Here is a 27,510-nt window from a genome sequence, read left to right on the forward strand (position 1 = left end):
ATACTTATCTAAATGTAAGTTTTTCTCTTCCACAACAGTGATCCCAATGCCCTCACAGATATAATCCAATGTGTTTGGGGCCCTCAGCAAGGTAGCAAGTTCTCCTGCAGGGAACTGGCTACCAAAACACTTCCTTGGTGGCTGTCCCTGGGCACTTCCAGGTATATAGAGGGTCCTGATGGCTCTTCTAAGCTGTCAAGAATGTGAAAGAGCACAAACTGATTATCTTTGCTAGAGTGTAAAGAGAGAAGTAAAGAGCAAATGCGCAGAGCTATGGCTTCTGAATCTGTCTTTGCCACATTTTCAAGTGTAAAGGAACTATAGGTATCATCACCTTGTTAGGTGCTCTGCGCAGCAGAGGGCATGGAAATACACTCTATAAATCTTCACTGTGGTCCCGGCCCCCGTTTGCAGTAATCACAAAGCTTTAAAGATGCGGTTTTTACCAGTATTTACGCATCTCCTAGCACAGACAATGAGCTTTAACCTCGGGAGGTATGAAACACTTTGGGCACCACGTCTACCCAGCGCAGCCCGCCGTCACCGAGGGCAGCAGCAGGGTCAGGCGAGGACCTGGGGAGGCATCCAGCCCCTCACGGCAGGGTCCCTCGGGGCTCCACACGGCCGCCTTTGAGGGGACACGGCCCTGCAGGCGGCCCCTCACGGGGCAGCGGCGCCGACCCGACATGGCGGCGGCAGCGGGGGCCGGCGCAGCGCCCTCCGGCGGCCTCGCCCCGGGCCAGCAGGGCCAAGCAGGAGCCCCCGGCCCTCCCCGGGGCTCCGCTCCCCTCGGCGAGGCGCAGCCGAGACAAGCCCGGAGGCACCCTAAGGTCTGGTCTGCGGGCATGGCTCCCACCCAAAGCCTGCCCCCGTCCCCGGCGGCTCCCCGCCCGCAAGGGGCGGTGCGGCGAGCGGGGCGGGGCGGTGCAGCCGGGGCTCTTTATCCGGCGGGAAGCCGGCGGAATTTTGGAGTTGCGGCTGGAGCAGCGGTGCCGGAGGTAGACGAACGACGACGACGAGGGGACAGCGGGGGGAGAGAGCGAGCAGCCGCTGAAGGAGCACGGTGGTGGCGGCCGGGCGCTGCCGTCGCTCCGCACCTGCCGGGCCGCGCTGAGCCCCGCTCCTCGTCGCCTGCCGCGTGGTCTGCACGCCGCCGCCCCGCACCATGGGCAAGGGGGTGAGCGGCGGGGCCGGGGGGCGCCGCTGCTGCTCCGGGGAGGGGGCTTCGGGGGCGGGGGGGGGTCTGCCGGCCGGGGGTGAGGGCTGCCCGGCAGCCGCTCGCCCCCCGCTTTGTCCGCTCCGCGCCGGGAGGCGGGGGGGCGGCCATGTCGTGTGCGGTGGGGTTGCCGCCGGAGGGCGGCGCCGGGGCCGCCCCGACACATCTCGGTGCTGGGCTGCCGCCCGCTCCGGGGAGGGAGGGAGGGAGGGAGAAAGGATCGGGGAACCAGGGAGGGACGGCTGGAGGCGGCTCCCCAGCGGCGCCGCCGCCCCCGGAGGGCTGTGCGGAGCCTGGGCGGCGCTGGAAATGGCCGCGGAGGGAGCGCCTGGCGCCCCTGCGAGGCGCGGAGCCCGGCCTGGTGCGCGGCCCCCCGGGGCCCCGGGGGGGGTCCTCGGACCGGTGCTGGAGGAGGCTGCGGTTATCTCCTGCCCTTCTGGAGCCGAGCCGGGCAGCGCGGCCGCTCTCGTGGCTCCTGGCCTCTGCAGGAGTACTTTAGACTTGTTGAGACAGCAGGCCCCCGCGGGGGTGTGTGGCCGGGGGGTGTGACAGGATAAAGGGCTGCTTATTAGCGCCAATTTGCTTATTAGTAGCCGCGAGGGCAGATAAGGCTTGATAGCATAAGGAAGGTGATCATTCATGACTTTATCATGTCTATCCTGCTAATTGGGCTGATAAAAGCCTCCCAGCATGCTGTGCAGCAGTTTCTATGCGCTCACAAGGCGCTGTGTCAGCCCGGCTTCCTTCCAGCCTTCAGCCCGCAGCAAGAAGTCCTTAATCCAGATTATATCTCTTAACTATAAACGCATTTGAAGGCTCTTGAAAACAGAAGTGGGAACTTGAAGTTGGATGTTACGGTCAGATGCCCGGCTGGGGAGCAGAAACAAAATGTTCCCGGCCGGCTCTGCTTCCACGTGGAAGGCAGAGCTGTGAGGTGCCCGGAGGCGCAGAGGTGGCGGCCCTGTCCCCGCCTGCTGCCTACAGGTGGTGTGTGCTTCCACAGTGCTGCTCAGACACTACCCGACTCCGCATTGTCCTCATCCATGTGGTACAACCAGCGGTGTTGACACAACAGCATGAATAGGAGACATGGAGGAACACGGGTGAAAGGATGGTTGTTTGGAAAAGGGTTTGAGGAGCACACGGGGAGTTTGGGAGGGTTGCTCTCTTGCATTGGTGAAGTCCTGTTGTAGTCAGATAGCCCTGCATGATGCTTTTTAGGCTAGTGGGTAACAGGTAATACGTACAATAATCTCATCTATAATATCTTTTTTGGGGGGGGGTAGGCATTGATGCAGTCTTCTCGATGCTTTAAATCCTCAAAGAAACCTTTTAACTCTGTGTGTGACAGCAGCGCCATAGGCTTTGGGGGCTCAGGCCATCTTGGCTTCACTAATGGGAGTTAAGTGCTTTCCAATATAGAAGGCTAGCTCTAATATATATACCCAGCTCATTTTCACTTCAAATTACGTGGGTTGTGTGTGCATAGTAAACAATTGGCTTGGAACCGAACCACCAGCATACTACCGGGAAGTCTGAGGCAGCCACACACTATTGCATTATTCCTGAAGTCACAAGATTCTCTCATTTAGCAGGGAGAACATGCAGTAATTAGGACCCTCTGAAAAAATAGGGATGTGAAAGAGCAAGGTTGTGGAAAAAAGGGCAGGGTGTGACTGCATAGCTCAACAGCGTGCGCTTGCCCTGACTTAGGGCACCCAAAAAGGAAACCTCCTTCCCATGGGAGCCTGGCATTGAAGAGAAAGTAAGAGCGTGTGTGTGTGTGAGAACAAGCTCCCTGTGTGTGGCGGCTGTGAAGAGCAGCTGAGTGGGGTGGCTGTTTTACTTTAGATGGCAATGGGAGGGCCGTGAGCTGCCTGGGTATGTGCATTATCAAGGGAGGAGGGCAGGATTTCATCTCTGTCCGCAGACTCCGTCCTCATTACGCTTGCAGGGTGGATGGTCATTACTGCGTGCATGGAGTTGCTTCTGGGGATCGATACTAATGCCTGAACCTGGGTTAAATTTTCTTTTCCTGTCAGGAACTAGGAAGGTGTATTGTGTAATAGACCAACTGAGGGGAAATTATGCAAATCAAAGCAATCATCTGGTGCAATTAAGAAATCTCAATGTTACTCTACCTACATCTTTCACTCCCACTTCTTATTGGTATGCTGAGAGGATATTCCTTTGGCCAAAGAAAAGCCTGGGCCTAGTCAATGCACGCTTCCTCAAAGCAGTGTGATGGGATAAAAAGGTTTCTGACAGGTTGTATGGGCCTGTGGGTTGCCATCCCACAGTCTAGTGGGGTCCTGACATGCTGAAAGCTGCATGGTCATGCTTCACCTAGACCTTCCCAACGGGTTGCTGAAGGTACCAGCTCCTCTGGTCTTCACGTGTGTGTCAGGCACTGGAGACACTGTCTTTGACTGTAGAGATGCACTAATATGCCACACAAAGAACTGTAGGAGATGTCACTCCTACAGTTTATAATGATACAGCACTGAAAAACAGGACATTGAAAAACACTCCGGTGTTTGGAAAGCCAGTTCTGCACCTGGCTCTTCAAGCAGCTCCATGAGAAGAAATGTTTGTCCCAGGATGTGGAGAAGACTTGAGGAATGTGGATAGTCCCCTTTCAACCTTGAGGATGAAAACCCTTGCAAGTTTTAATCCTCTTGCCATGCGGGGAAGGCTTGTCCTCCCATAGTTAGGGAGGCAGCTGTCTGCTTGCTGAATCTCAGTAAGGAGAGCTCATGATGAGCAGTTGCTGGCTGTCAAGTAAAAATTGCTTTGTCCTGTCCTAGCTGCTGAGAACCTGCTCAGCTGAGGGCAGGCAGTTGGGCTTTTGATGAAAGATGGGAGGTTGAACACTGCTTTTTGGGAGGCAGTAAGAAGGATCCTGGGAAGGCATTCATGTTCCTTGCTTAGTATTGCATAGGGTCATGGAGCAACATTTCCAGTCCAGTAGGAATGGACACTATCATGACTCATCTGGTTAATATATTTACTGAAGGTTGTCCCATGAGACAGCAAGACAGTAACTTTTCTGTTTTCTCTGCACAGTTGATTGTAATGACATAAGTACTAGAACAGACTGGGACTCCAGAGACTGCTTAATTTGTTTTGGCTTATTCTTGACACTGCTTGTTGGATTAGGCAATGTTAGAATAGGATCCTTCAGAACTTGTCCGCTGATTTGCACCCCTCTCGTTTCCTGGTCAATCATGGCTTGTGTTTAAAACATCAGCCATGAATGGCTCAATTAGTCCAGAGAGGAAAAGCATAAGTTGCCTCAAAGACAATAGGGTTTTCTGGGGGATGTGTAAGACTGCTTACACCGGTGTCTACAAATGTTCTGCCTAAGCCAATGGAGAAAAAACTTATAAGGGAAGGAAAAAGTTGTTTTTTTTTTTTTCTCTGTGGCACTTTTGATGAGTCAGAAAAGTTCCTCAGCTAAGCAAAGTAACAGATGTGACATTTCTGATGAGACAGACCTTCCTTTGTGTCCAGGCCTTGTGCTCCCATCTTGATAAGATGCGGGTCAGGACTACCGTATGCTTTCTCTTATGTCTGGCAGGAAAAGGAGGGGAGAGCAGGGAGATCTTCCAACGCTGAGGGGCGGCAGGATGGACACCTTGTCCCAGGGCAAGCCTTTGTTGAGCTGATGAGGTTCCTCTGCCAGCACAGAGGCAGCCGCCCTGAGGGCAGAGAACAGGGGCAATGCTTTGATCTGTGCTTCAAGGTCATGTTTGAATGACAGAGCAGGAAGCTCGAGAGCTGAGACCAATACTACTGGCCCACCTTTTCTATAAGGGTGGGATATGGTGGTAAAGCAACAGAAGGGTTGTGCCTTTTTATTTTTTTTTTCCCCTTAAACTGAGAAGCTGGTAGGCTAGCAAGTACTTGGTTTCTTACAGAAACAAGTAACAGTCTGCTTTTTGTCCTGCCTGCAGCTGATGCTGGGCTCTTTTGAGTTTTTTCTAAGTGAATCATGCATGAACAAGGGCGGTGAGCCTTTTCATGTTGGCCCCCTTGCAGGTTGTCTCTGCAGCTGCTAGAGCTAGTTTCCTATGTTCTTGGGCTATAGTCACTGCTGCCCCACTAGGCTAAGTCACTGTACTTGTTGTGGAAGTTTCCAAGAGCCAAGGGTTTTTTACATCGCTTCCAAGAGCTTGCCACGCTTTTCTGGTGGGGAGGGGGTGAAGCCAGAGGTGCTGGCATGCCAATCAGGGCACCAGCTTCTCCACCTTCATTAGAAATCACTTATTTAAAGCAGAAATCAAAAAGCACGTGTTTCGGGGGGGACTGTTTTGGACTTCTCTGCCAGAGGTCTAGCAGTGGTTGAAGTCGTTCCCTTCAGAGATTGAAGGAAAGAGAGAAGCTTCATGGTGACTTTGTGAATTGCCCCATGGCAAATTCTTATGATGCTGGAATGTGAGGACTGTGCTGTTTGAAGTTCTGTGGCTTTTGCTTTTTTTTGAAATAGTGCAATGGGAGTTTAGGTACAGGGAAGAGAATGTCAAGAATGCTGACAATCTGCAGTTGTGTGTGTCGTTTCCCTGGCTGGGAGGTGGCAAACAGCTAGACTCTGCTCCACTTCTTTAAAACTGTTTCCACTGCACAGCTCTGCAGCTGTGTGCAGGAACACAGGGGATGCAAAGCCCACCTTTACTGATCAGGGTAAGGAGGGGTTCCTCTGTACGTGTGAAACATGTGAATATGGCTGCAGTATGATGTGCCCAAAGCTTTCTTAGAGCAATATAAATCGTTGTCTAGATGTGCCCGATGATTTTTGTAGGGAAGCTGTGATTTTTTTTGATTATTTTTTAGTGCAGTTTCACTTTTAGTTTGGTTTTCTACTTCTCTTGCAGTAAGTAATAATAAAAATAAGTTTCCTGTGCGTGCTGCTGAACAGGACAATTCTTGGATCCTCACAACAGTTTCTGTGTCCAGACCACTCGCAGGAATCCGATTTGTGATTTGAGGCACTCGTGCAAAGAGCGAGGCAGCGCCTTTGAAACCTCTTCTTAATCTTGTTACCGGTTTGACCAAGGTGTTGCTAGCGGCTGTTTCATCTCAAAGTACTTCTCGGAGATCTTACTGGGTGAAAATGTCATCGCATAAAACTTGGCAGGATGTCGTAGGCCCTACACGGGAGGGAAGGGGGGAGGAAAGCAGCTATTGGAGGCTTGTGAGAGTTGGGAAGCCTATGGAGTACTTAAAGGAGGAACTGCTCTGTGAGGCCGTGCTGGTGCCTGGCTTCGGTACCTTGCAGGCCGTCCAAGTTTCTTGTAGTTTTTTTGGTCTCAAGTGATGCCTGTATTTGCTGCTTCATGCTTTCTTTGTCCTTAGATGCTCATTTACCCCCTCGTGACAAGATCTGAGTCTGTGTGATTTAATGTAAAATTAACCGTGAGTAAAGGGAATAAAAATCCATCTGAGTAAAGAGGCTTTAAGCAAATCATCTGCTCTCTGAAGTTTAAGCAGGACTGAGCATGGATCAGGGCTGTGAAAGTGAACTACTCTGTATACTGTTCTTACTGGACAGACTTCCATAAATTGAAAGCAGATTTCCGTTGTGTAACAGCTCAGCCAGAGTGCCAAACTGAGAATGAAAGTGTTTGGAACTTATCCCCAAAATTTGTGTTAGAGATACCACCTCTTACTTATCTTCAGTTGATAGGCTGCTCCTTGCCAGAGGATGTGGAGGACTGAGCAGGGGGAGGAGGAGTTAATGCCTTGAAGGGAACATACGTATGCACTCAGGAATTGGTTTCTTCTGCTCTTCATCACTTTCTGCCTGAGCTGGGGCTCGCACACCAAGACTGACTGCATAGCATGTAGCTTGCTCTCCTCCCAGCCAGACTTGTAAAATGTCTGGCTGTAGGCTGTGATGCTGTTGAGCAGACTTAGCTGCTCACTAACTCCCTTCTTTATTAAAGTGGTGTAACTTTAAAAAAAGAAAAAAACATAATTATTGTCCGCCTGGCAGTTTTGCATATATGGCTCATATCTCCTGCTGTAGAAGCTGACTGAAGGTGTTTCTTAACAGTACTGTGTTTTCTCTTGTAGGCTGGAAGAGACAAGTATGAGCCTACTCCTACATCCGAACATGGCGCAAAGAAGAAAAAGGGGGCGAAGGTGGAGAGGGACATGGATGAGCTTAAAAAGGAAGTCTCAATGGTAAGAGTTGTAAGGCGTGGAAAGAGCGGCTTTGAGAACGTTCACAAAGCCTTGTGCCTCACGTGGCTTCTTGTAGAAAAGTGCTGGTGAGCTGACAGCATGGAAGGCATTGATTTCCATTCTTGTCCCCTCTGCCTCCAAACTAGACATCCTGTGAGCATTTCAGCATCAAGATGGCACTGAAAACATCACTTCTTAAAAGCATTTGACACAGAACCCAAGTCTCTGTTTGCCTGGGTTACACGCATCAAAGCCTAGCTGCTTCTCCTCACCCAGGCGAGCATTGTCTGGATAGCAGCAGTACTTCTTTGTGCTGTCATGTGGGTGAGACTGCTGTTTTCATTCCAGCTGAGGAGTGGAATCTGTACAACTCCATTTACTGTTGGCCTCAGCTCAGACTGACCTCAGTATTAGCATTCCTTAATCGTGTTTGAGGATGTGAGGAGTGTCTACCATCCCCACCCGTGAATGCTGGATGATGCTGTACATATGTACGAGCATCATGTGGCTTAGATCTGCCCTCCTTGAAACTGACAAGGCTTTATTTCTGTGCTGTGTATGGAGACCGGGCTCACATTTTTTTTGGCCCTGTTTGTTAGGGAGAGGGACTGCTAAAAGTTGCTCAAAGATCCGGTTTTGTGTTTGGTAGTGATGCTAGCTTAAGGCATCTGTTCCTTCCAGTGCCACTGTTTAAGGGAGATACTGCTGTGTACTTTTTTTTAAGCTGAAAATAACCTGGCTGTGAAACAGAGCCTTTTTGGGGAAGAAACATTACTTAAGCTGGCAGCATTACTTAAACACGTGAAATTACACAGCTAATCTTATGTACACCTTCCTTTCCAATCCCTCCACCTCCTGCAACCAAAAACAAACAAACAAAAAAAAATACCAGAGGCTTCACAGAATTTGCTGTGAGCGTTGACTGCACTGAGATAGTCAGATTGCTTAAAAAGCTGTTATGTTGTGCCCAAATATCCAGAAGAATGCTGAAGAGGAGACTGCTTTGATTGAGTTCCTGAATGCGATAAGGAGATTCTAGCTTATCTTTTCTGTGACAAGAATCTTAATCTTACTGAGGTGTTACAGATGAAACCTGGTGACGGGGCGAATTGTTGAGCTTGTGCTGACCAATCTGCAGGTAGTGTGGTCACCCCTCATCTGTTTCTTCTCTTTCAGGATGACCACAAGCTCAGCCTTGATGAACTTCATCGTAAATATGGAACAGACTTAAGTCGGGTAAGTAGGCTTTGTTTTCCCTCCCTCTTTGCTCTGATTGGAAAAGGAGCAGTCTCGGCTCAGAGCACTTCACAAAGGGAGATCTGGGTGGTCTGTTTCTTTTCCTTTTTTTTGTTTAATCTCTGCTCTTCCAGTTAAGTTTCCCAGGCTTTGAGAGAACTGTTGAGCTCACAAATACTCCTCTTCGTCCTCCCACTGTACAGCCAGCATGCAATGCTTTAGTGACTTTGTTTTCTAACAAAGTCACTGTTATCTGCCTCTGAATTGTTCCAAGGTCGAATTGATTCTTGTTTTTTTTTTTTTCCTGAGGAGCTTGTAATAAAGGCAAATGTTTGTTATATTGCAGATGTAGTCTAGTGAGCTAGTACATGCCAGAGACTTGGCGATGGTTAGTAGTAGTTAAAAATTCTACCCTTACATAATAACAGGTGTGCAAATGTTCTGGCTAACCTCAAAGGCTAGTGCAGAAGCACTGCAGTGATTCTGCAGTGCACCTTTGCTCTTGTTTGCTTTAAGGTGGTTTTTTTTTTCAGGATTGCATACAGCAACAAGCCTGCTCTGTCTCTGTTACAGAAGACTTGCATGCTTCTGTCAAAGACCTTGGCTTCTAAAATCTGAACTTCCTGGAAAGACAGTCTCAAGTGTCATCATCTTTATAGTCCCCAGCTTTCACTTGTTCCATAATTTGATAGGATGGATTGCACTGGGCTGTTCATCAGTGATCAAAGTCTGCTGCTGTAGCACTCTTCCCTTGGCTGCCTTCTGTGTTGTAGCCATATGATGTGCAGGCTCCTCAAGTAGCACCAATATCCTGTAGCTCCTCTTCTAGCATGCAGCTTTCACATCCTGCACTTCTGTTGCAGACCCCTGGCAGCTGTGGAGGTTTCCATTATCTGTTAGCATCTCCTTATTGCTGTGGCAGGCCTCTACCTGCATTCTCAAGCAGAAGATGAACAAATTTAAAACTACTTTCCCCAGCCAGTCTTGCCACAATGCCTCTAAAAGTAACTTCTCTTCTAGGGTTTGACTACCGCACGTGCAGCTGAGATTTTGGCTCGCGATGGCCCAAATACCCTCACGCCCCCACCCACCACTCCCGAATGGGTGAAGTTCTGTCGGCAGCTCTTTGGAGGATTCTCACTCCTGCTGTGGATTGGTGCTATTCTGTGTTTTCTGGCTTACGGCATACAAAGTGTGATGGAGGAGGAGCCCAACAAAGATAACGTAAGTAAAAAAAAAAATGTCTGCTTTACCTCAAATGCAGGCTGAGCAGCCTGTTTGGCATAAAACATATCAGCTTCCTCTAAGCATTCAGTCCAGAAGCTTTTCCCATAAGTACGGGAAATTCAGTGGGTGAGCTTAACATGTTTTGGAGTGCTTCCACATAATGAAACGGACAGCCGACTTCCTTCATGTTGTGTTAACAACAGTAGCTTGTGGACAGCCTTTGTGTACAAAATGTACGGAGACTGCAATTACCTCCATGTTTTGTAATGGGGCATTTAAATACCAAGCAATTTATCTGGACAAGCTGGAAGCCTTTCAGGCAGATCAAGCTCTCAATCACTTTCTCTGCTCCTTGTAGCTGTACCTAGGTATTGTGTTGGCAGCTGTGGTTATCATTACTGGCTGTTTCTCGTATTACCAAGAAGCAAAAAGTTCCAAGATCATGGAGTCCTTCAAGAACATGGTGCCTCAGGTATGGAATACCTCGTTCCCTTGATCTGCCGCACTTGCTCTGAGTTATTAACTGTTTTAAACATGAGCTTCAATCACAGAATGCCTTGCGGTGAATGCTGTGTGTTTGCTTTTAGCAGGCAAGATGTCTCTCGTGCCAAGCTGTTAGTGTGGGTTTCTTGCTCTTAATGTTGAGGGGAACGCTAGTTCCTCTTTTTGCTCCAAGTAATTATGCTAATGATCCAGGGCAGTTCCTGGTACCCTATGAGTTCCACCAGCTTATTAAAGTCCATAACTTTCTTGATAGCATAGGGAATTCTGTAACTGGTGTGATAAATGAGCGCTAAAACTCAGAGGACATGGACAGTCTGTATCATACCTAACCATCTTACTGTCACCTTGGCAACAAGGAATTTCAGTAGTGAGAAAACACGAACAGCTATCTTTCTTAAATGCATCTGAAATAAACATGTTAGCACAAGCAGGAAGTTCCTTAGATGCATGAGACAACTATTTTAAGATGCTTGGATTTATTTTGAGCACCTTTCTTAAGAGTTGCTTTTGACATAAGTTGTTTCTTTACTGTCTTTCAGCAAGCTCTTGTAGTCAGAAATGGTGAGAAGTTGAGCATAAATGCTGAAGGTGTTGTAGTTGGAGATCTAGTGGAGGTGAAAGGAGGAGACAGAATTCCAGCTGACCTTCGGATCATATCTGCACATGGTTGCAAGGTGAGCAGCGACAGGCTGTCTGAAAGCTTCATAATGGAGGATGATGAATTAGTCTGGTTTCTAAGAATTTCTTCTATGTTGTGAATGGGTTGAGTGGCAGAGTAAAAGAGGAAGGTGGGGGGAGAGCCTGGTGTTTTATCAGCTGTCGCTGCTGAATCATCTGTCTGGCTGCGTATGAAGTAGTGCTCTCGTCCATGCAGGTGGATAACTCCTCACTTACTGGCGAGTCAGAGCCTCAGACCAGGTCTCCAGACTTCTCCAATGAGAACCCACTGGAAACCAGGAACATTGCCTTCTTTTCCACCAACTGTGTGGAAGGTACGTGGCTCTTCCTAGCTTGCTGAAGTATTAACAATGCTAGGGAGTGAACTCCATAGGTAAGCAGTGCAGATGTTGTGTGTGTTTAGTGTACTAGCTGCTAGCCCACTCCTGCCATGCAAGAGCAGGCTGAAAGTTCCCAGTGAAGGCTTTCCATTGCCCATTCCAACTCCAGAACGGTACAATGGGCAAAAGACTCCACAGCACTACTGTTTTTGTATGCTTCTCCCAGAGGAGCAGCTATATGGTGTGTTTTCAAGCATGACTACTCTGTTACAGCAGCGTTAAATCACAAAATACCATTATTTGAACAAAGAGGGCTAGGCTGAGGTATAGGAAACAATACAGCTGCTGTAGAAATTGGGAATTCCAAACATTTCTGGCAAGGCGTCTGTAGTAGCATCAGGTATAGTGGTAGGTCCTCTTCATGTTGCAGCCCAGAGCATCTTTTCCATACCACGGGGTGTCCACTAGTGTGGAAGCTCCGTGTTCTATCCCACCTCCAAAAAACCCCAAAACCTTGGGAAGAGAAAATGTCCTCCCTCCTTTAAAGGAGGGAGGAGGACATAATCCACTTCTTGAAGACTTCTTTCTCCCATTAATTGCTTATGCAATTGGCACTTGAACCAAGTGGATTCTTGATTCCCTGGGGTAGAAGGGAGAGGGCATACAGCGTGGCCAGTCACACAAATCTTTTGTAGCCCTTGTCTCCATTTATTTCTGGAGACTAAAAAAGCTGTGGTGGGAGGCCTTGGCCTGTTGGATTGCCTACCTGCATTATCTTGGATGAAGCTTGCTAAACTGTAGGACAGGCTGAACAAGCTCAGTTTAGGGTATTGGGAAGGGGGATTGTCTTCTAAAGCCTGCCTTTCTTCTAGGCACTGCCCGTGGCATTGTTATCAGGACTGGGGACCGCACTGTGATGGGCCGTATTGCCAGTCTGGCATCTGGACTGGAAGGGGGAAAGACTCCCATTGCCATGGAGATTGAGCACTTCATCCACCTCATCACTGGAGTGGCTGTGTTCCTGGGTGTCAGCTTCTTCATCCTCTCACTTATCCTTGAATACACTTGGCTGGAGGCTGTAATCTTCCTTATAGGAATCATTGTTGCCAATGTTCCTGAGGGACTGCTCGCAACAGTCACGGTGAGTCAAGTTGGAAGAAGAGGTTGACTTAATGCACAAACTGTATGGTTCTTCAGGAAATGGAGTGCTTCATGCTCAGCATGTATTTGTAGAGGTGAACCTAAAGTTCTGTAGGTTCTGTGTGTGGTGAGTGTATAGGGTTAGGTTTTACAAATTTAGTGTATTCTGATCAGTTGCCTGAATCAGTCTCCGGTTCTGCAGCTGTTTATCCGATGAAGGTGGGTCTCTTGAGTTAGACCTGCACAGAGGCTTGGCATTGTAGAATGAAGTGAGTAAGGCTAGGAGTCCTGAATTTGGCTTCTCTCCCTTTTTCTGTGGTGGGGAGGGGTCCTTCTACTCAGAACTACTGAGTTTGTTGATTTGTTTTTTTTATACCCACATGCACACCAGCCCCCCAGTCCTGAAGGGCTACCAGAGCATCTAGCAAGTCTTGCTGTTATCCCCGGTTTTGATCTGGGAGCTGGCAGAGGTTCTTGTAAGCTTGGTTTCCCATATAGATAGAGAAGAATCCAGGTGTTCTTAGGTGTGTAGAGGGTGGTGGTGGACAGGTATAGAGGCTTCTATGCAGCTTTAGGCTGCAAAGCAGCAGCCGAAGCAGCAACTGAACTTTTGGGAGTTTGAACCCCACAGAACTTCTGGCAAGAAAATAACTGGGTCAGCTTGCTCCCTATACCAGTAAGTTGTTGCCCTATCTCCAGGGCTATTTTGGGCTTTCTTCTACATGGTCTGCCTCTACCTATTTTGAGAGTTCCTCTGATTAGGGAACTGTAATGTTAAATGTTAATTAACACTAAAATGTTAGTCTAGGGCATGTTATCTCCTTCCTAATGCACTGAGAAGCAGGAGGCTGAAACCTTAAGCCATTTTCTGGAGAAAACTGTCACTTAAACGTAATATAAGAGCTGGGCCTAAGCACTGCAGTTCATGCTCACCCTGCTGGTGTGCAATAGGAATCACTGCAGGGTGCATGATTTTGTCATTCCATGCCCACAGTGAGTGGGGTGACACTGTATTAGTGCACAAGCATATCTAACCTGTTGTTTTCCTTATCTCCAGGTATGTCTGACACTAACAGCCAAGCGTATGGCCCGCAAGAACTGCTTGGTGAAGAACCTGGAAGCTGTGGAAACTCTGGGATCCACATCCACCATCTGCTCTGACAAAACGGGCACTCTGACACAGAATCGCATGACAGTTGCACACATGTGGTTTGACAATCAGATTCATGAGGCTGATACTACAGAGAACCAGAGTGGTAAGGCCACCTCTTTGTGCTGCAGGCATCTCTTTTTTAAAAAGGGTTTTGTGTAAGAGCCTGCGTTTCTAGCTTTTCAGTGCAAGTGAAGTTCATGGTGCAGGGACTCCTATCATGATCTGCTAAAAAGCTTGTGGTGAATTATAGAAAGCTTTGCACTATGCCACAGTTGTTTAATCCATAAACGGATTACCTAAATCCATAAACAGGAAAAAATCCCTTGTCTGCCTTTGCATCAAACCAGTCCATTGGAATTTTAACCTCTTGAACGTTCAGGTCCTTATTTCCACAAAAAGGACAGACATTTGCTATTCAGTACTTCGCAGTACCTGATTACCTTTGCCAAAATGTATCCCAAATTGCCTCATCCTAAGTTGTGTGTGAAGCTTTAAAAGTGGACAGAAGAGATGTTGACGCTGATAATGAATTCCTTGAGACTAGACGTGGACTGAAATGTCCCATGTTGAAGTAGACAGCTACTCTTGGACAGGGGTTTTCCCAGAACATCCTGGTTGTGGTAGCAATGAATGAAGTGTCTGTAAGAGTTGAGCAGGAAGTTTCTTCCAGATACTGATAAGAATCTGAAATCCCGGCATGCTGTGCAATTGAGAGGTACTTATCTCTCTAGAACTACGTTTAGTAAGTACAACCAAATTCAGGAGTTTTCTAGCTGTCATCTACCTTGTGAAAGGTTGTGCTTGCAACACGTTACCGGCATAACCTTTCTCCAGTGGTGCTGCTGTTCTCTGCCCTGCTCCCCCAACCACTACAAAACATTGTTCTTGTCCGAACCACTTAAAGCTGCTTTATTGTTCTTAGTCTTTAACGCTAGCATAAAGTAACAAGCTATAAATAAAGTGTTATTTGGAAGCACTTAGTTCTGGCTTGGCAACAGTTGGCTTGGCTGCCATAGAAATAAACACAGAAGATTCCTCTTTGTGGAAAGTACATCAGCTTATCAGTTAACTGTTCACTTCATCTCCCTTGAAGCCATCTTAAGAGGCAGCATGAGAGAAGCATTCTCTGTCTATGTACTTAAGCATTGTTTCTTTGGGGGTGTTTCATCCAAATTCCAGGTTGTCTCACTTTATCACCCCAGAAGTGACACCCAGTATCCCTTCCTCACTCCTCTCTGAAGGGATGTTGCTTGTCCAGTTTTCCTTGACTGTGCTAGCGTGGTCTCTGCTGCTGAATGCATCGGTTAGTTGGCAGTAGAGGTGTTTTCTTGTGCTATCACTTTTTCACCATAAGGTCTTAAAATAATCAGCTGCTTATCAAGTACCTGGGGAAGGGGGTGGGGAAATGAAGGAGCTGTGGTGTGCTAACAGGCTCTAGGCGAGTCTCCTACTCATGAGGTACAGGCTTCTCACTGTTAAGCCTGTGGAGTATTTTTTTTGTGGGTTTTTTTGATTGTTTTTGACATTCTTCCTCTGCTTTCAGGTGCTTCCTTTGACAAGAGTTCAGCTACTTGGACTGCTTTGTCCAGAGTTGCAGGTCTCTGCAACCGTGCTGTGTTCCAGGCCAATCAGGAAAATGTACCAATTCTTAAGGTGAGTTCCCAAAAGAAACAGTTGCATTGCTCCTTCCCCACCAGTCTCCCATAATGACACTAAATTTCATCAGGAACTCTGAAACAGAAACATCTGTAACTCTTGACCTCAACTGCAGTCTAGTGCCATTATAGGAAATTTGCTATGGGCAGAGGAAATGGGACAGGGAAGATGCTTTCCACAGTGGGCTCTTTGCCATCCACTGTTACCTTTGGTTTGTTTGGGGGGTCAGATACATTGGAAAGGATTAGGAAGGGCCAGAAACTTTTCCTAGGCAGTTTCCCCTGTCTGGCTGTTCCAAGAATTGCTGTTTCTGTCATGTATATACTTAAAAGCCACAAACACCCATTTCTGGGAGCCAGGATAAGTGGACACTAGAGTTGCGGGAGCAGCAGCCGTGGGACTGTTTGTCTTTGGCCATTCTGTTCTCACTGGCAAGTCTTAGCTTTTTAAGTTTTTGCTGGTTCAGCGTGGGTGCAAATGCCGACATAACATCAACATGGATTCCTGATTCTGAACTGTGACCAAGCCAGGGCCGAATTAACCGTACAATGCTCATAATCCGTCAAATATTAGTCATATTATGTCATAAACTTCTTCCCAAGCATATTCTCGTAATGTGGTGATGGAAGTGATAGAACAACTTATTCTTCCATAGCAGTTCTGACTGTAACTTCTGGTATTTTTTTTTTTTTTTACATGTAAGATAGAGCTGGACTTCCTCCAGTCTAAGGAAGACTGAGCAAAGAATAGTTTTAGAGAAGTTTTTAGGTACCAACGTAGTAGTGTAAAAATAGAAGAAAATATTCATGGACAAAGGAGACAGAAGGGCAAGAAATAGTTTAAATTACAGCAAAGGAAATTCAGGCAGAACATAGAGCGCACACAGATCTCCAAGGCTGAGGTCTCACCTGCAGTCTCTACCAGTGCTAACTTTACTTTGGGGAGTGGGGAAGGGAATAGATTAAACCTTCTCATCCAGAGGCTTGTTAAGGTGATCTTGTCTTGGGGTGGGAGAGGGCATACAAGTATCTATCTCTGTGCGTGTCTTTAGTTTTCATCTTGCATTTGCTGTTCTTCATGACAAACAGCTTATGGTAGGTGACTGAGAAATCCCTCATATCAGTTCTTAAAATTCACCATTTACTCTCTTTCTGACTTCACCTGGTTAGCTGACTCTCTCTACTATTTAAAAGGGCTTGGCTTTGGTATCAGAAGACTGCTATTCTCTCAGACAAAAGGCCTAGCATTCTGAAATGCAGCTCTTTGTCAGGACTGGATGATGGAAATATTCTTTACTGCTCTCATGTTATGTAGAACCTGGGACTGGGCTGAGTTGAAAGCACTTTTTTTGACATGTCTGATCTTGTGGTGAATTCATTGGAATGTGCCCTTTGATAGTTGTCTCTTTTCCTCAGAGAGCAGTGGCAGGGGATGCCTCTGAATCAGCACTTCTGAAATGCATTGAATTGTGCTGTGGTTCTGTCAAGGAGATGAGAGAGAGATATCCCAAAGTGGTGGAAATACCTTTTAACTCTACCAATAAGTACCAGGTAAGCATGTTTCTCGTTTCTCTCTTGAGGGGGAGACACTGTGTGAAGTACTTACGTAAATTTGCATGAAGACTACTTCAAAATTTGTATTGACACCAGAATCTCGTCTAGCCGTTACTGCTTGTAGACTGCTCAAGTCTATATAAAGCTAGTGAGAAATACTTAGTTACACTGTGTAAGAGCTGCTGGAGCTACCTTGACAAAAAGGCATCAGTTGCTGAAAGAAGATGAGACTGTTTCCCACCTGTGCAGCAGTAGTGCACAGAGAATAGAAGAACTCAGAGCTGGGGGTATAAATGAGCTGCAGGGAAATGATCTTAGAGGTGAAGCTTGGATACAAAAGACCTGTGCCACATTCTGTAGTTCTATGGTAACGTTAAAGAATATGTAGTAAAACATATTAGGAGGAAATTCTTCACTGTAAGGGTGGTGAGGAACTGGCACAGGCTGCCCAGAGAAGCTGTGGATGTCCCATCCCTGGAGGTGTTCGAGGCCAGGCTGGATGGGGCCTTGGCCAACCTGATCTAGTGTGTGGCATCCCTGCTTATGGCAGGGGGGTTGGAGTTAGATGACCTTTAAGGTCGCTTCTAACCCCAGCCATTCTGTGAAAACCTTACTTTGAGGAACCTTCTTAAAGTCTAGACGAATGGAAAAATAGAGCAGAATGTCACCAATAATCCTAAGCTACCCTAGTCACAAAAAACTTAAGTGATGGTGATGTGCTGGGAAGGTCATGAGTAAATGTCTAAAACATTAACTTCTTCCGTCCTAGCTGTCTATCCACAAGAACGCAAATCCTTCAGAATCCCGTTACTTGCTGGTGATGAAGGGCGCTCCAGAGAGGATCTTGGATCGGTGCAGCTCCATTCTTCTTCATGGCAAAGAGCAACCACTGGATGAGGAAATGAAAGATGCTTTTCAGAATGCCTACCTTGAGCTGGGAGGCCTTGGGGAGAGAGTACTGGGTAAGGAAAAACAACCTTAGTAATAAGGAAAGACTTGTCCCTCATGCTCTGGTGCAGATTCCCCATAGATTAGATGGAGTGTTGGTTATACTGCAGGAATGAAGTGTGCTGAGTCAAGGTCACTTCATTGATGCATACAGGAGCAGTCCTGCCTTTAGCTCTTAACCTACAGGGCAGCCTGCAGGGTCTTGTCCTGCCCAGCAGCTGGGTTGCCTGGATCAAAGTGAAGCAAAGTATTTGAGCCCTTCAGTCTCCATGGGGCCACATCATATTAGATTTGCTCTGCTACACGTGAACCAAGCTGTGTTTGGGCTCCTAGCAACAGCTATTAGTTATCAGAATATGAGTGAATCTCCTGTTTCAGTAGCTCTGGCTGAACCTATGACGTTGCCCTGCTCTTGCAGAGCTGTTTGCAGAAGCAATAAATGTTCACGCTCTCTGCCTCTTTGATGTGTAGGAACAGAATAAACGCGGGTTTTGATGTGTTGCAGGATTCTGTCACTTGGCTCTGCCTGATGACCAGTTCCCCGAAGGCTTCCAGTTTGACACGGATGAAGTGAACTTTCCTGTGGACAAACTGTGCTTTGTAGGATTGATGTCTATGATCGACCCTCCTCGTGCTGCTGTGCCTGATGCTGTTGGCAAATGCAGAAGCGCTGGGATTAAGGTAGCTACTTTCTGGGCTGAAACTGTCTAGCTTTAAACCTCTGGATATGAAGGGGAAGGGCTTCCCATGTTGTGTGTGAGGCTGTAATGTGGGTGAAAGGAAGTATTGGTCAAGATCTAACCAGTGCTGCTTTAGGCTTCATTTCCTAGTTCAGCTGAAGTGGTTATATGTGACTGAAAAATTAGTTGGACTCCAGACTTGTAGGACACTGGCAGACACTGCAGTGGTGTTTGTCCCGAAACATGTGATTTGGCTCAGGTGTCATTCTGTATGTCCCACAGTACTGACTGCAGTCAGAGAACAAAAAGCACAAATTGGAGAACGAACTGGAGATGTGGCGGCTCTGGGGTTACCAATTTTGTCTTCCCTCCACCTCAATCCCTTGCAAATGCATAACAGGTTATAGTACCTGTACCTCAGGCTTGCTCTGTACCAGGACTCGATAATGGAACAAAAGCCACGTGGCCCTTCAGTCTCAAGGGATCCTGTCTGATGGGCAGTGCTGCTCTGCAGCACGGGCAAGGCTTTCACGGCAGTCTATTTGCATTCCAGGTTATCATGGTTACCGGAGACCATCCGATCACAGCCAAAGCCATTGCCAAGGGTGTCGGCATCATCTCTGAGGGCAATGAAACCGTAGAAGATATTGCTGCTCGACTCAACATTCCTGTCAGCCAAGTAAACCCTAGGTACTGACTGGTGGGGAACACTAAAGCTCTTCAAAGAATTAAGTATTTGCCTCTCTCCTTGCCTTGGATAATCTGTCGGCATTTCTCCCCAGACATGCTAAGCTTGGCTTAAGCTTAGCTGAGCCTGTTGTGGCTCTTCCACAATGTATCGTGAGTTATGTGAAGAACACATAAAGCTGCCTTGAATGTACGTGTAGTTAAAAGTAAGCCCTATCTAGAAAACTTCAGCAGTTCCTTCCTTCCTCTGCCCTGTAACTGCGTATCTTGATGGTCTGCCCCCCAGCTGGGGGAAACAACCAACCAGCGGGCTGGGTGGAGTCTCTTTTTGTGGGGGGTGTAACATTTTTTCCCCTGGAGCTGAGTATTTCCTCTCCGCTGAGTTCACAAGCACTACATGCTGACCGAACATACTGGGCAGGAAAGAGTAGCTAGGTAGTGGCATGGGGGAGAGAGGCTTAGGGACTGTTTTGAGCAGTGCTTCTGCAGAGCCCGAAACCACATATTCCTGTGATTTCAGATCTTTAAATTGGGAGTAAAACTAGATTTAACCTCTAACATATATTTTAGTCAAACTGCTTTAGTAAGTTAACTTACAGGTTCATAGGAAAACTCTGCTAAAAGAAAAAAGACTAGTTTGTTGGCCAACTTTGGATTGTGGCTACAAAAAGTCAAGTGGTTTTAACTGTTCTATACTGCTGAGAGAAGAGTTGAAACACCACATGTAAACTTGATCACTCAGTGTCCAGTTCTGTTCCTCTTGCTTGCAGGCTCAGTTCTGGGTCTGATTGCAGGTAGGCAAAGAGCAGGACTTGAGCTGGGTAGAGGAATTGCTGGTCAGTAACTAAACAGGATAAATGTGAAGATGAAATTCTCTCCCTTTATGGGGTTAAAGTTCGTCTTCACAGCCTAGTGCAGAACTGAGGCTTCCTAAGAAAATGTGCTTTGGCATAAGTGGGCTGTTTGCAGAATGGCTGGGCTGTCTGCATTGCTTAGCTTGACCCAGCCTGTGTTTGGCCTGGAGGGTAGCCATGTAGTTTATGAACTGTGAATAGAGACGCCCTGTGGGATGAATTGTTAGGGGAAGACAAGTATTGTGGCTGAATTCTTCTCCCTTTTATTGAGGGTAACTTCACAGCCTAGCAATGCAGGCTGGGGATCACTGGGCTGTGTGACTGCGCATATCAACAGCTGGCTGTAAGGGTGGGGAAGGAATTTCCCTGTCTAAGCTCCGTGAAGTCACTAGCTGCATGGATAATCCCCTAGACCTATAAGGGATGGTATGCTGGGTTAGAGGTGGTATTTTGCCGTAGCATGCAGGGTACCAAACCAGTCTAAATATAACATGTGCTTTTGTTGCTGAAGAGAGTAAAATAGGCTGAACTGGCATAGCACGAGCTCTCTGAAAAGCAAAGTGTAGATCAACAGTCTGCTGGAAAAAGGATTGCTTGCAGAAGACGAGAGCATCTTTTGTGATGTTAGAAGGTAACTGCCTGAGCCAGGGGTTCCTCTCTTGCAGGGAGACCAAAAGCTGTGGAAACAATTTGTGTATGCCTTGAAGCCTTTTGAAAAAGCAGTAGAAAGAACTAGGCTGCTCGTGGGGCTTTCTGTCTGTTGCTTGGCACTGCCTCGTGTTGCTCATCTGACTTTAAACTTGGAGCATTAGACTAAATGCATAAACTTCTGTGCAGAGGCTGCACAGATTGGTGCTTAGTCACCCACAGCAAGGGTTGATCTTTACCCAGAGTACTGAATAGCTGTAGCTTTATGGGACAAATACAACTGATAACATAAATCTAACTTATGAAGTAAAATGTTCTTGTCTCTTGATTGCAGGGATGCTAAGGCTTGTGTTGTTCATGGCTCAGATTTGAAGGACATGACTAGTGAGCAACTGGATGACATCCTAATGCATCATACAGAAATTGTCTTTGCCAGGACATCTCCTCAGCAGAAGCTTATAATTGTGGAAGGCTGTCAGCGACAGGTAAAAAGACAGGAGACCAAGGGATTTTTATCAGAGCAATCCCTAGACATGCAAATAATCAAGCAGTGTTGCTTTCTCAAGTAGCAGGGCTAAGTTTTCTCAGTGCTCTCAGGTAATGGGACAGGACTAAACTTCAGTCTATCAGCATCCGTTGGGCTACTGATGTCAGGCTAATTCCTAGTACCTATGTATGCAGATCTTACAGGTGGATTATACTTAATTCTTAAATGCTCTGGAGGTACTTGGGGAGGGTTCAACATGGCTGTAATTCTTCCACTATCTTCGGAGGGAGCAGCATGACTTTCTGATAAGCCAAGCCTGATCAGAACCTAGGAAGTGGTAAGGGGAAGATAGGAGAAACCTGCTCTGTCCGAAACACCATATAGATATTTTATAGATATTTTCATTCTTTACCTTATGTCTCTTCATAACTAGGGTGCCATTGTAGCAGTCACAGGTGATGGTGTGAACGATTCCCCAGCCCTGAAGAAGGCAGACATCGGTGTTGCTATGGGTATTTCTGGCTCAGATGTTTCCAAGCAGGCAGCTGACATGATTCTGCTGGATGATAACTTTGCCTCTATTGTCACTGGCGTTGAAGAAGGTGAGTTTATAACTGCATCTAAAAGCATGTGGGCACACGTCAGCAATGTTACCGATTGCCCTATGATATAAAAGTTCCTGGAGGGATCTCCGTTCTTGAAATTTGTTGCCACGACAAGTGTTTTCAAGGAGGGAGAGGGACTTCCCTTCTTCCTTGAATCTTGTGCCTTTCCCTGGGACCAGCGCTACCCTTTGGGACAGCTAACAGTGGAAAGCAGTTGGGTAACAAAAGCTTTGTCCTTTTGCCTATTGCTTTGGCCCTATGGTCATCTCTACCTACTGAATACAACGTGTTTTGCTTTCTGGAGAATACCTCTCAAAGAAAAGCAGAAGAGGGTACCTCCAGGGGCTCTTGTTCGACCTTCAGCAAGCAGGGCTTAGTATCATACTGCTGTATGCAGTTAACCTTGCAGGCAAGGATTGTGATGACCAGAAAACGCTACTTTTATACAGGTGATGCAATGCTTGATGTACGCAGTCCTTGTTGCCTTGTATAGCACCCTTACGTGCAAGAGAACTCTTCAATTTATTGCACTAGCACTTTGCCATTCCTTGTTACCAGTGAAGATGCCTGTGAGCTACTTCTGCTGATAAGCAAGGGTTGTGCTCTTCTCTTCCCTGCCCCAGGGCGTCTGATCTTTGATAACCTGAAGAAGTCCATCGCTTACACCTTGACCAGTAACATTCCTGAAATCACACCTTTCCTGATCTTCATCGTAGCAAACATCCCCCTTCCACTGGGAACAGTCACCATCCTCTGCATTGACTTGGGCACTGACATGGTGAATGTCTTTTTTTGTCTCAAAAAGAATTGTGGATGTTTTTAGGTACCCTTAAAAAAAAAAAAAAGATAGGTGGAACGAAATACAGTTTTTCTTGAGTGCTTTGATTTAAATAAGTGACCACTTGATACTCCTGTAGAACCTACTCCCTATTTCTTGGCTCTCCCAAGTCTGAGCATCCTTTAGCTTTGTGTACGGACATACTGGGGAGGGTGGAGGTCGTTACCAAATACTACATCTAGGGTTTTGAGGCAGTGCTGTTTCTCAGGCTGAAAGTATGAGGCAGGGGAGGCTATGCACAGTGAAAAACAGAAGTGGTTCTAACGGCAATCCTACCACCTTCAAAGGTCCCTGCTATCTCCCTGGCATACGAACAAGCGGAGAGTGACATTATGAAGAGGCAGCCCAGAAATCCCAAAACAGACAAGCTGGTGAATGAAAGGCTGATCAGCATGGCCTACGGGCAGATCGGTAAGCTGGTCTGGTTGCTCTGGCACTGACTTGGACTCGGTGGTAGTGGGGGGGTTATACGCCATCCTGAGTCAGTGACTGTTCTGTTTATTTTGGTAGGGTTGAAATTTGGGCTGCGTAAACCAGAACCTTTAGGCTTTTGAGAACTTTCCGTGATCCTGCCCCTACGGCACATAGCGGTGGCTTGTGCAGCTTGATCCATTGAATCGCTTTCACAGTAATTTTGCTTAATTGCATAGCACTGTAAAGGAGCTGGCTGACAACCAGCTCTCCTCTGGTTCAGACTTGTTCAGCAAGAACATAGATCCCATTGTTAGTTTAATTAGAAGTAAAGGATTCTCTCCAGCATATCCCTAAACACACAGCATTAGGAGCCTTGATTAAAGGCAGCTACAGAGACGTGCCTGGTTCACAGGATGGGAGCTCGTGCTTAATTGCAGCAGACCTTGGGAATCTTCTTGACTGTATTTGGCAAAGACTGGGGGGTGGGTGAGGCTTAATGAGAATACAAAGGGAGTTTTATCTGCTGTCCTTGAGTACCATGCATTTCACGGCACAGAGCAAAACAGAAATAACTGTGTACAAAGTTGGGAGCAGAAACTGCTCAGCAAAAGGTCTGCAGTTGAGTTTGATGTTAGCATGAACTACTCCTACAGCTGCCGTTTCGGGAAACTGAGCCCCACAGGGAGCAATTTTTTGAGGTGCCTGAGGCCTCCAGTAAACTGCTTTCTGTTAATTGCACTGCGCGGTCGCTTAATCGGTTTCATTCCCTTTTCTTATCCATTCAGGTATGATCCAGGCCCTTGGAGGTTTCTTCACCTATTTTGTAATCATGGCAGAGAATGGGTTCTGGCCCTCTGGATTGCTAGGAATCAGAGTCCAGTGGGATGACCGATGGATTAACGATGTTGAAGACAGCTACGGACAGCAGTGGGTATGTTTTGAGGCACAGCTTAGAGGCTGTCAGACAGAACAGTAATGCATCTGCTGGACTTGTTGCTCACACCAGAGAGCAAAAGCAATGTATCCGAACAAACGTTCTCTACTTTGTCTGTTTCCTAGACCTATGAACAGAGGAAAATAGTGGAGTTCACGTGCCATACAGCCTTCTTTGTCAGCATTGTGGTTGTGCAGTGGGCAGACTTGATCATTTGTAAGACCCGAAGGAATTCTGTTTTCCAGCAGGGGATGAAGTAAGTAGGGCCATCTGTGGAGGATTTGGGGTGGGACCCCAGCACATGGCATTCCACTTCATCATCTTAGCAGTGTTTGGGCATCTTGGCATAGGTCATAAACAGTCTGCCTTGATGGTGGATAAAGGCACTAGGTGTCTTTCTCGTTCTACCTGCTGCAGTCTGTTGGGGTGAGACGGAGTGGAGTGCTGACTTGTGCTGATACTGTCTGTAGAAGCTAGCTCACCTCGAATGACAGTGGCAGGGAGGTATTCCAGCACAACAGCTTTGTGCGGTGACAGAGCAGCTGAGGTCTTGAGCTGGTGACCTGAACCCCAGCTGCCTTCTGAACTTGTGATGAAGGCAAATGCTGGTTGGTGCAGTTGTGAAATACTCACTCTAGAGACATAACAGGACCGTTCTGACAGCTGTGCCAGCAGCTTGGACTGCCTGATAGTCCCCATCTGATGGACTTCTGGGCTAGCCCAGAACGTCTGTCTTCAGTCACTACCATGTGGAAACAAGGGTGGGTTCTAGGATATCGTCCACAAGAGCATTTTGTGCCTGACTTTTTCTCTTTTGTTTCTTTTAGGAACAAGATTTTAATATTTGGTCTCTTTGAGGAGACTGCTCTGGCTGCTTTCCTTTCCTACTGTCCTGGGATGGATGTTGCTCTAAGGATGTATCCCCTCAAGTAAGTTGTATCATGTGTTTTGTGCAGCAGGCTACACCACAGAACGAGAGTGCTTGAGTGGGGAGATAGAGAAGAGCAGATACTCTTGTACTTATATGGGGGTATTTTTACGGGTAGGGGACTGTACCTCCAAAGAAAACAAGCTGAATTGCTATAAAATATAGACCAGCTATCTCCTCTTTACTGAAGATGACATCTTGTGCCTTTTGCTACCTTCCAAAGAATTAGCACAAAATCTTTCAAGAGGCTGCTACATAGGTGCAGTTAGATCAGTTGGTGCATACTAATATTCCTAATGGTTGAGAGAATGCCAGCATCTTAAGCATTGCCCAACAGCATTGCAACATTTCATGACAGGATTTAGTCTCAAACAAGCTTAAGTGTCACTTAACTTCCGTGAAATCTTCATGACAAAAAAATAAACACAAGAACAAAACAACAACAAAAAAAACCACTCCCGATATGTTTTGCATTCTGCTCAGAAATGTTGTTTGGAGTTAAGTGCTGAAGTGCTAGAATTTCTTAACAAAAAGCTGGCATCTGCCCAGTGCCTGCAGCAACTGGATGTTAGCACATGTAAGTCATAAGGGAAAGCAATGCAGTTTGAATGAGCTAGACCGTGGGTACAAAGGTTATAGGCACTTAGAGGAAATGTTGCTAGATTAATAGGTGGGGAGGTGCTGGTACAGAGACGAACAAAGGCGCTATGACACGCCTTGTGTTGGAATTAATATCCAAAAGTGGATTAACGTATTGCAGTAAAAAAGTGGTAATTCTTGGCTTGGAGTATTCTCATTGAACCACAGCCTCGTGGGAGTGGGTGCACTGGCAAGCTGGGACTAGCCAGCCTTCCAGATCTGTACTCTATGCTATCAAATTAGAGCTCTTCTAGGCAAAGAGCATCTCCTCTGCCTGTGTTCTCATTGTCTTCTCTCCCAAACAGGCCCACGTGGTGGTTCTGCGCCTTCCCATACTCCCTCCTTATATTCCTCTATGATGAAATCAGAAAGCTCATTATCAGACGCAACCCTGGTGGTAAGAATGCGTTGCTAATCTGTTTCCTTCCCTACCTCCTCGTGCTGCTGAGGTGTGCTTGGGGACCCCCAGTGCTGAGCACCACGTGGGGGTGTTTTGCTGCATTTTCCCTTCTTTGACAACTTGAGCCACTTAAGCTGCAGTGAGCTGCAAGGCAGTTCTTCCCTCCACCTTGGAGACTTGGTGGCATGTCCCTCCCATCAACAGTGCAGTTGGTTCAAATTAAGGACTCTGTCCCTCTCCCTGTCTTCTCCCCAAGTATATGAAAGTATTAATAATTCTCTTCCACTTAATTCTGTGCATTAATGCTTGGGACATTTTAAAAAGCCAAAAGAAGGCCTGAAAGCTGAGCACCCCAATTACCTGGCAAGAGTTTTTATGTGACTAGGTCGCTTTCTAGCATATGTATGGCTGTGCAAGTTTTCAGAGCCTGAGAGAAGCTCTCTGGATTAGTCTTAAAGCTGTAAAGTTCAATTCTCCTTCCTTTTATCTTCTAGGTTGGGTGGAAAAAGAGACCTACTACTAAAAAGCGCCTGTAGAACATTCCACGCACAGCCCATGCCACCTCTCCACCATCTCCCCTGTGTGCATGTACTTCATCTTTGCAAGCGCAGAACTGTGCCTGGGCAGGAATGAGCTGAAACTGAAGGAAGCGTGAAGAAACATGGACTGGAGGAGAAAGCAAGAGGGAAGAATGGGGGGAAGTGTCAGACCATCAGTCCATGGGGATGAGAGATCGAGTAGCTTTATGTGCCTTTGTTTTTTGTAAAAGGAAACAGAAGATTTTATATGTGGATTTTTACAAATAAAGATGGATTCTAAGAGGATGCCCCCACATGGTCTTAGGCAGCTGTTTTTCTCAAGGCAAAAACCCGTTCAGGATGTGGCACTGACAGTATAGGTTTCCAGCCCTTGGCTTCCCCTTCTTGTAGCTGGATCCAACAGCACCTGCAGTTTAAGAGCCATGGTGCCTTCCACTGTGTAGTTCAGTGCTGAACAGGACAACCTGCTAGCAAACACTTGCATTGCAATACCCTAAGCCTAGGAAGCCTCCTGGCCTCTAACTATGTATCTTGGCTGCTTTTTGGAAAAGTCTTGTGCCCTCCAAATGTAACATCAGGTGCAGAGAAGAAGGGGTGGCTAGAGGTCTGCTCTGGCCTGCTTCCACAGGCTGTGACTTGTGGGCTGGGCTCAGAATGAGAACAGGCTTCCACTGACTGGCACTTGAACCCAAACCCTTGTCCTCCCCCAACCCTGACATTGTGGTTTTCCTGCTTGCTTTGCCAAGCAAGGGCTCACGTTTCCTAGCACCCTCTTTGTATACGTACTGAGAGTATATGCTGCCCCTAAGCCAGTGGCAGCAGGGAGGTAGGCATTATGCCTCGGTGGAGTGAGGGTGGTTAAGTCCATCTTGCAAAGCTTTCCACTTCCCCTCGTACTTTAAGCTTTTTCTGTTCTTGTAGCTCTCTAAGTTGCTTTTTCTAGAGTAGAGTGAGAATGAGGAAGTCATGTCACACTACCCCATCTCCATTTCTCAATGCCACCCTGGTCTGGGCACTGAGGGTGGGCAAAATGGCAGGTG

The 27,510-nt window shown here is 47.0% G+C and overlaps 1 protein-coding gene across 1 annotated transcript; it reads left to right on the plus strand.

The window, feature by feature from the left end:
• The first annotated feature begins 942 nt into the window (after positions 1 to 942).
• On the plus strand, positions 943 to 26,763 carry ATP1A1 (ATPase Na+/K+ transporting subunit alpha 1). Its single transcript, XM_048047673.2, has 23 exons — positions 943 to 1,177; positions 7,292 to 7,402; positions 8,579 to 8,638; positions 9,659 to 9,862; positions 10,224 to 10,337; positions 10,909 to 11,043; positions 11,244 to 11,361; positions 12,240 to 12,508; positions 13,565 to 13,763; positions 15,204 to 15,313; positions 16,732 to 16,866; positions 17,639 to 17,831; positions 18,323 to 18,498; positions 19,051 to 19,187; positions 21,021 to 21,171; positions 21,607 to 21,775; positions 22,402 to 22,556; positions 22,904 to 23,027; positions 23,816 to 23,961; positions 24,090 to 24,220; positions 24,792 to 24,893; positions 25,837 to 25,928; positions 26,426 to 26,763. Exons 1-23 carry the CDS (start codon positions 1,166 to 1,168, stop codon positions 26,452 to 26,454), a joined length of 3,072 nt encoding a protein of 1,023 aa, XP_047903630.1. The 5' UTR covers positions 943 to 1,165; the 3' UTR covers positions 26,455 to 26,763.
• Positions 26,764 to 27,510: the final 747 nt, after the last annotated feature.

The sequence above is a fragment of the Anser cygnoides genome, chromosome 1, assembly GCF_040182565.1.
Source record: "Anser cygnoides isolate HZ-2024a breed goose chromosome 1, Taihu_goose_T2T_genome, whole genome shotgun sequence".
In the NCBI taxonomy this organism is placed as follows: domain Eukaryota; kingdom Metazoa; phylum Chordata; class Aves; order Anseriformes; family Anatidae; genus Anser; species Anser cygnoides.

Excerpts from the sequence above, each read along its gene's own strand:
- ATP1A1 (XM_048047673.2), top strand. Across the intron at positions 15,314-16,731 it reads AAAATGTACCAATTCTTAAG|AGAGCAGTGGCAGGGGATGC; the intron begins GTGAGTTCCCAA and ends TCTTTTCCTCAG. Across the intron at positions 23,962-24,089 it reads ACAGCTACGGACAGCAGTGG|ACCTATGAACAGAGGAAAAT; the intron begins GTATGTTTTGAG and ends TCTGTTTCCTAG.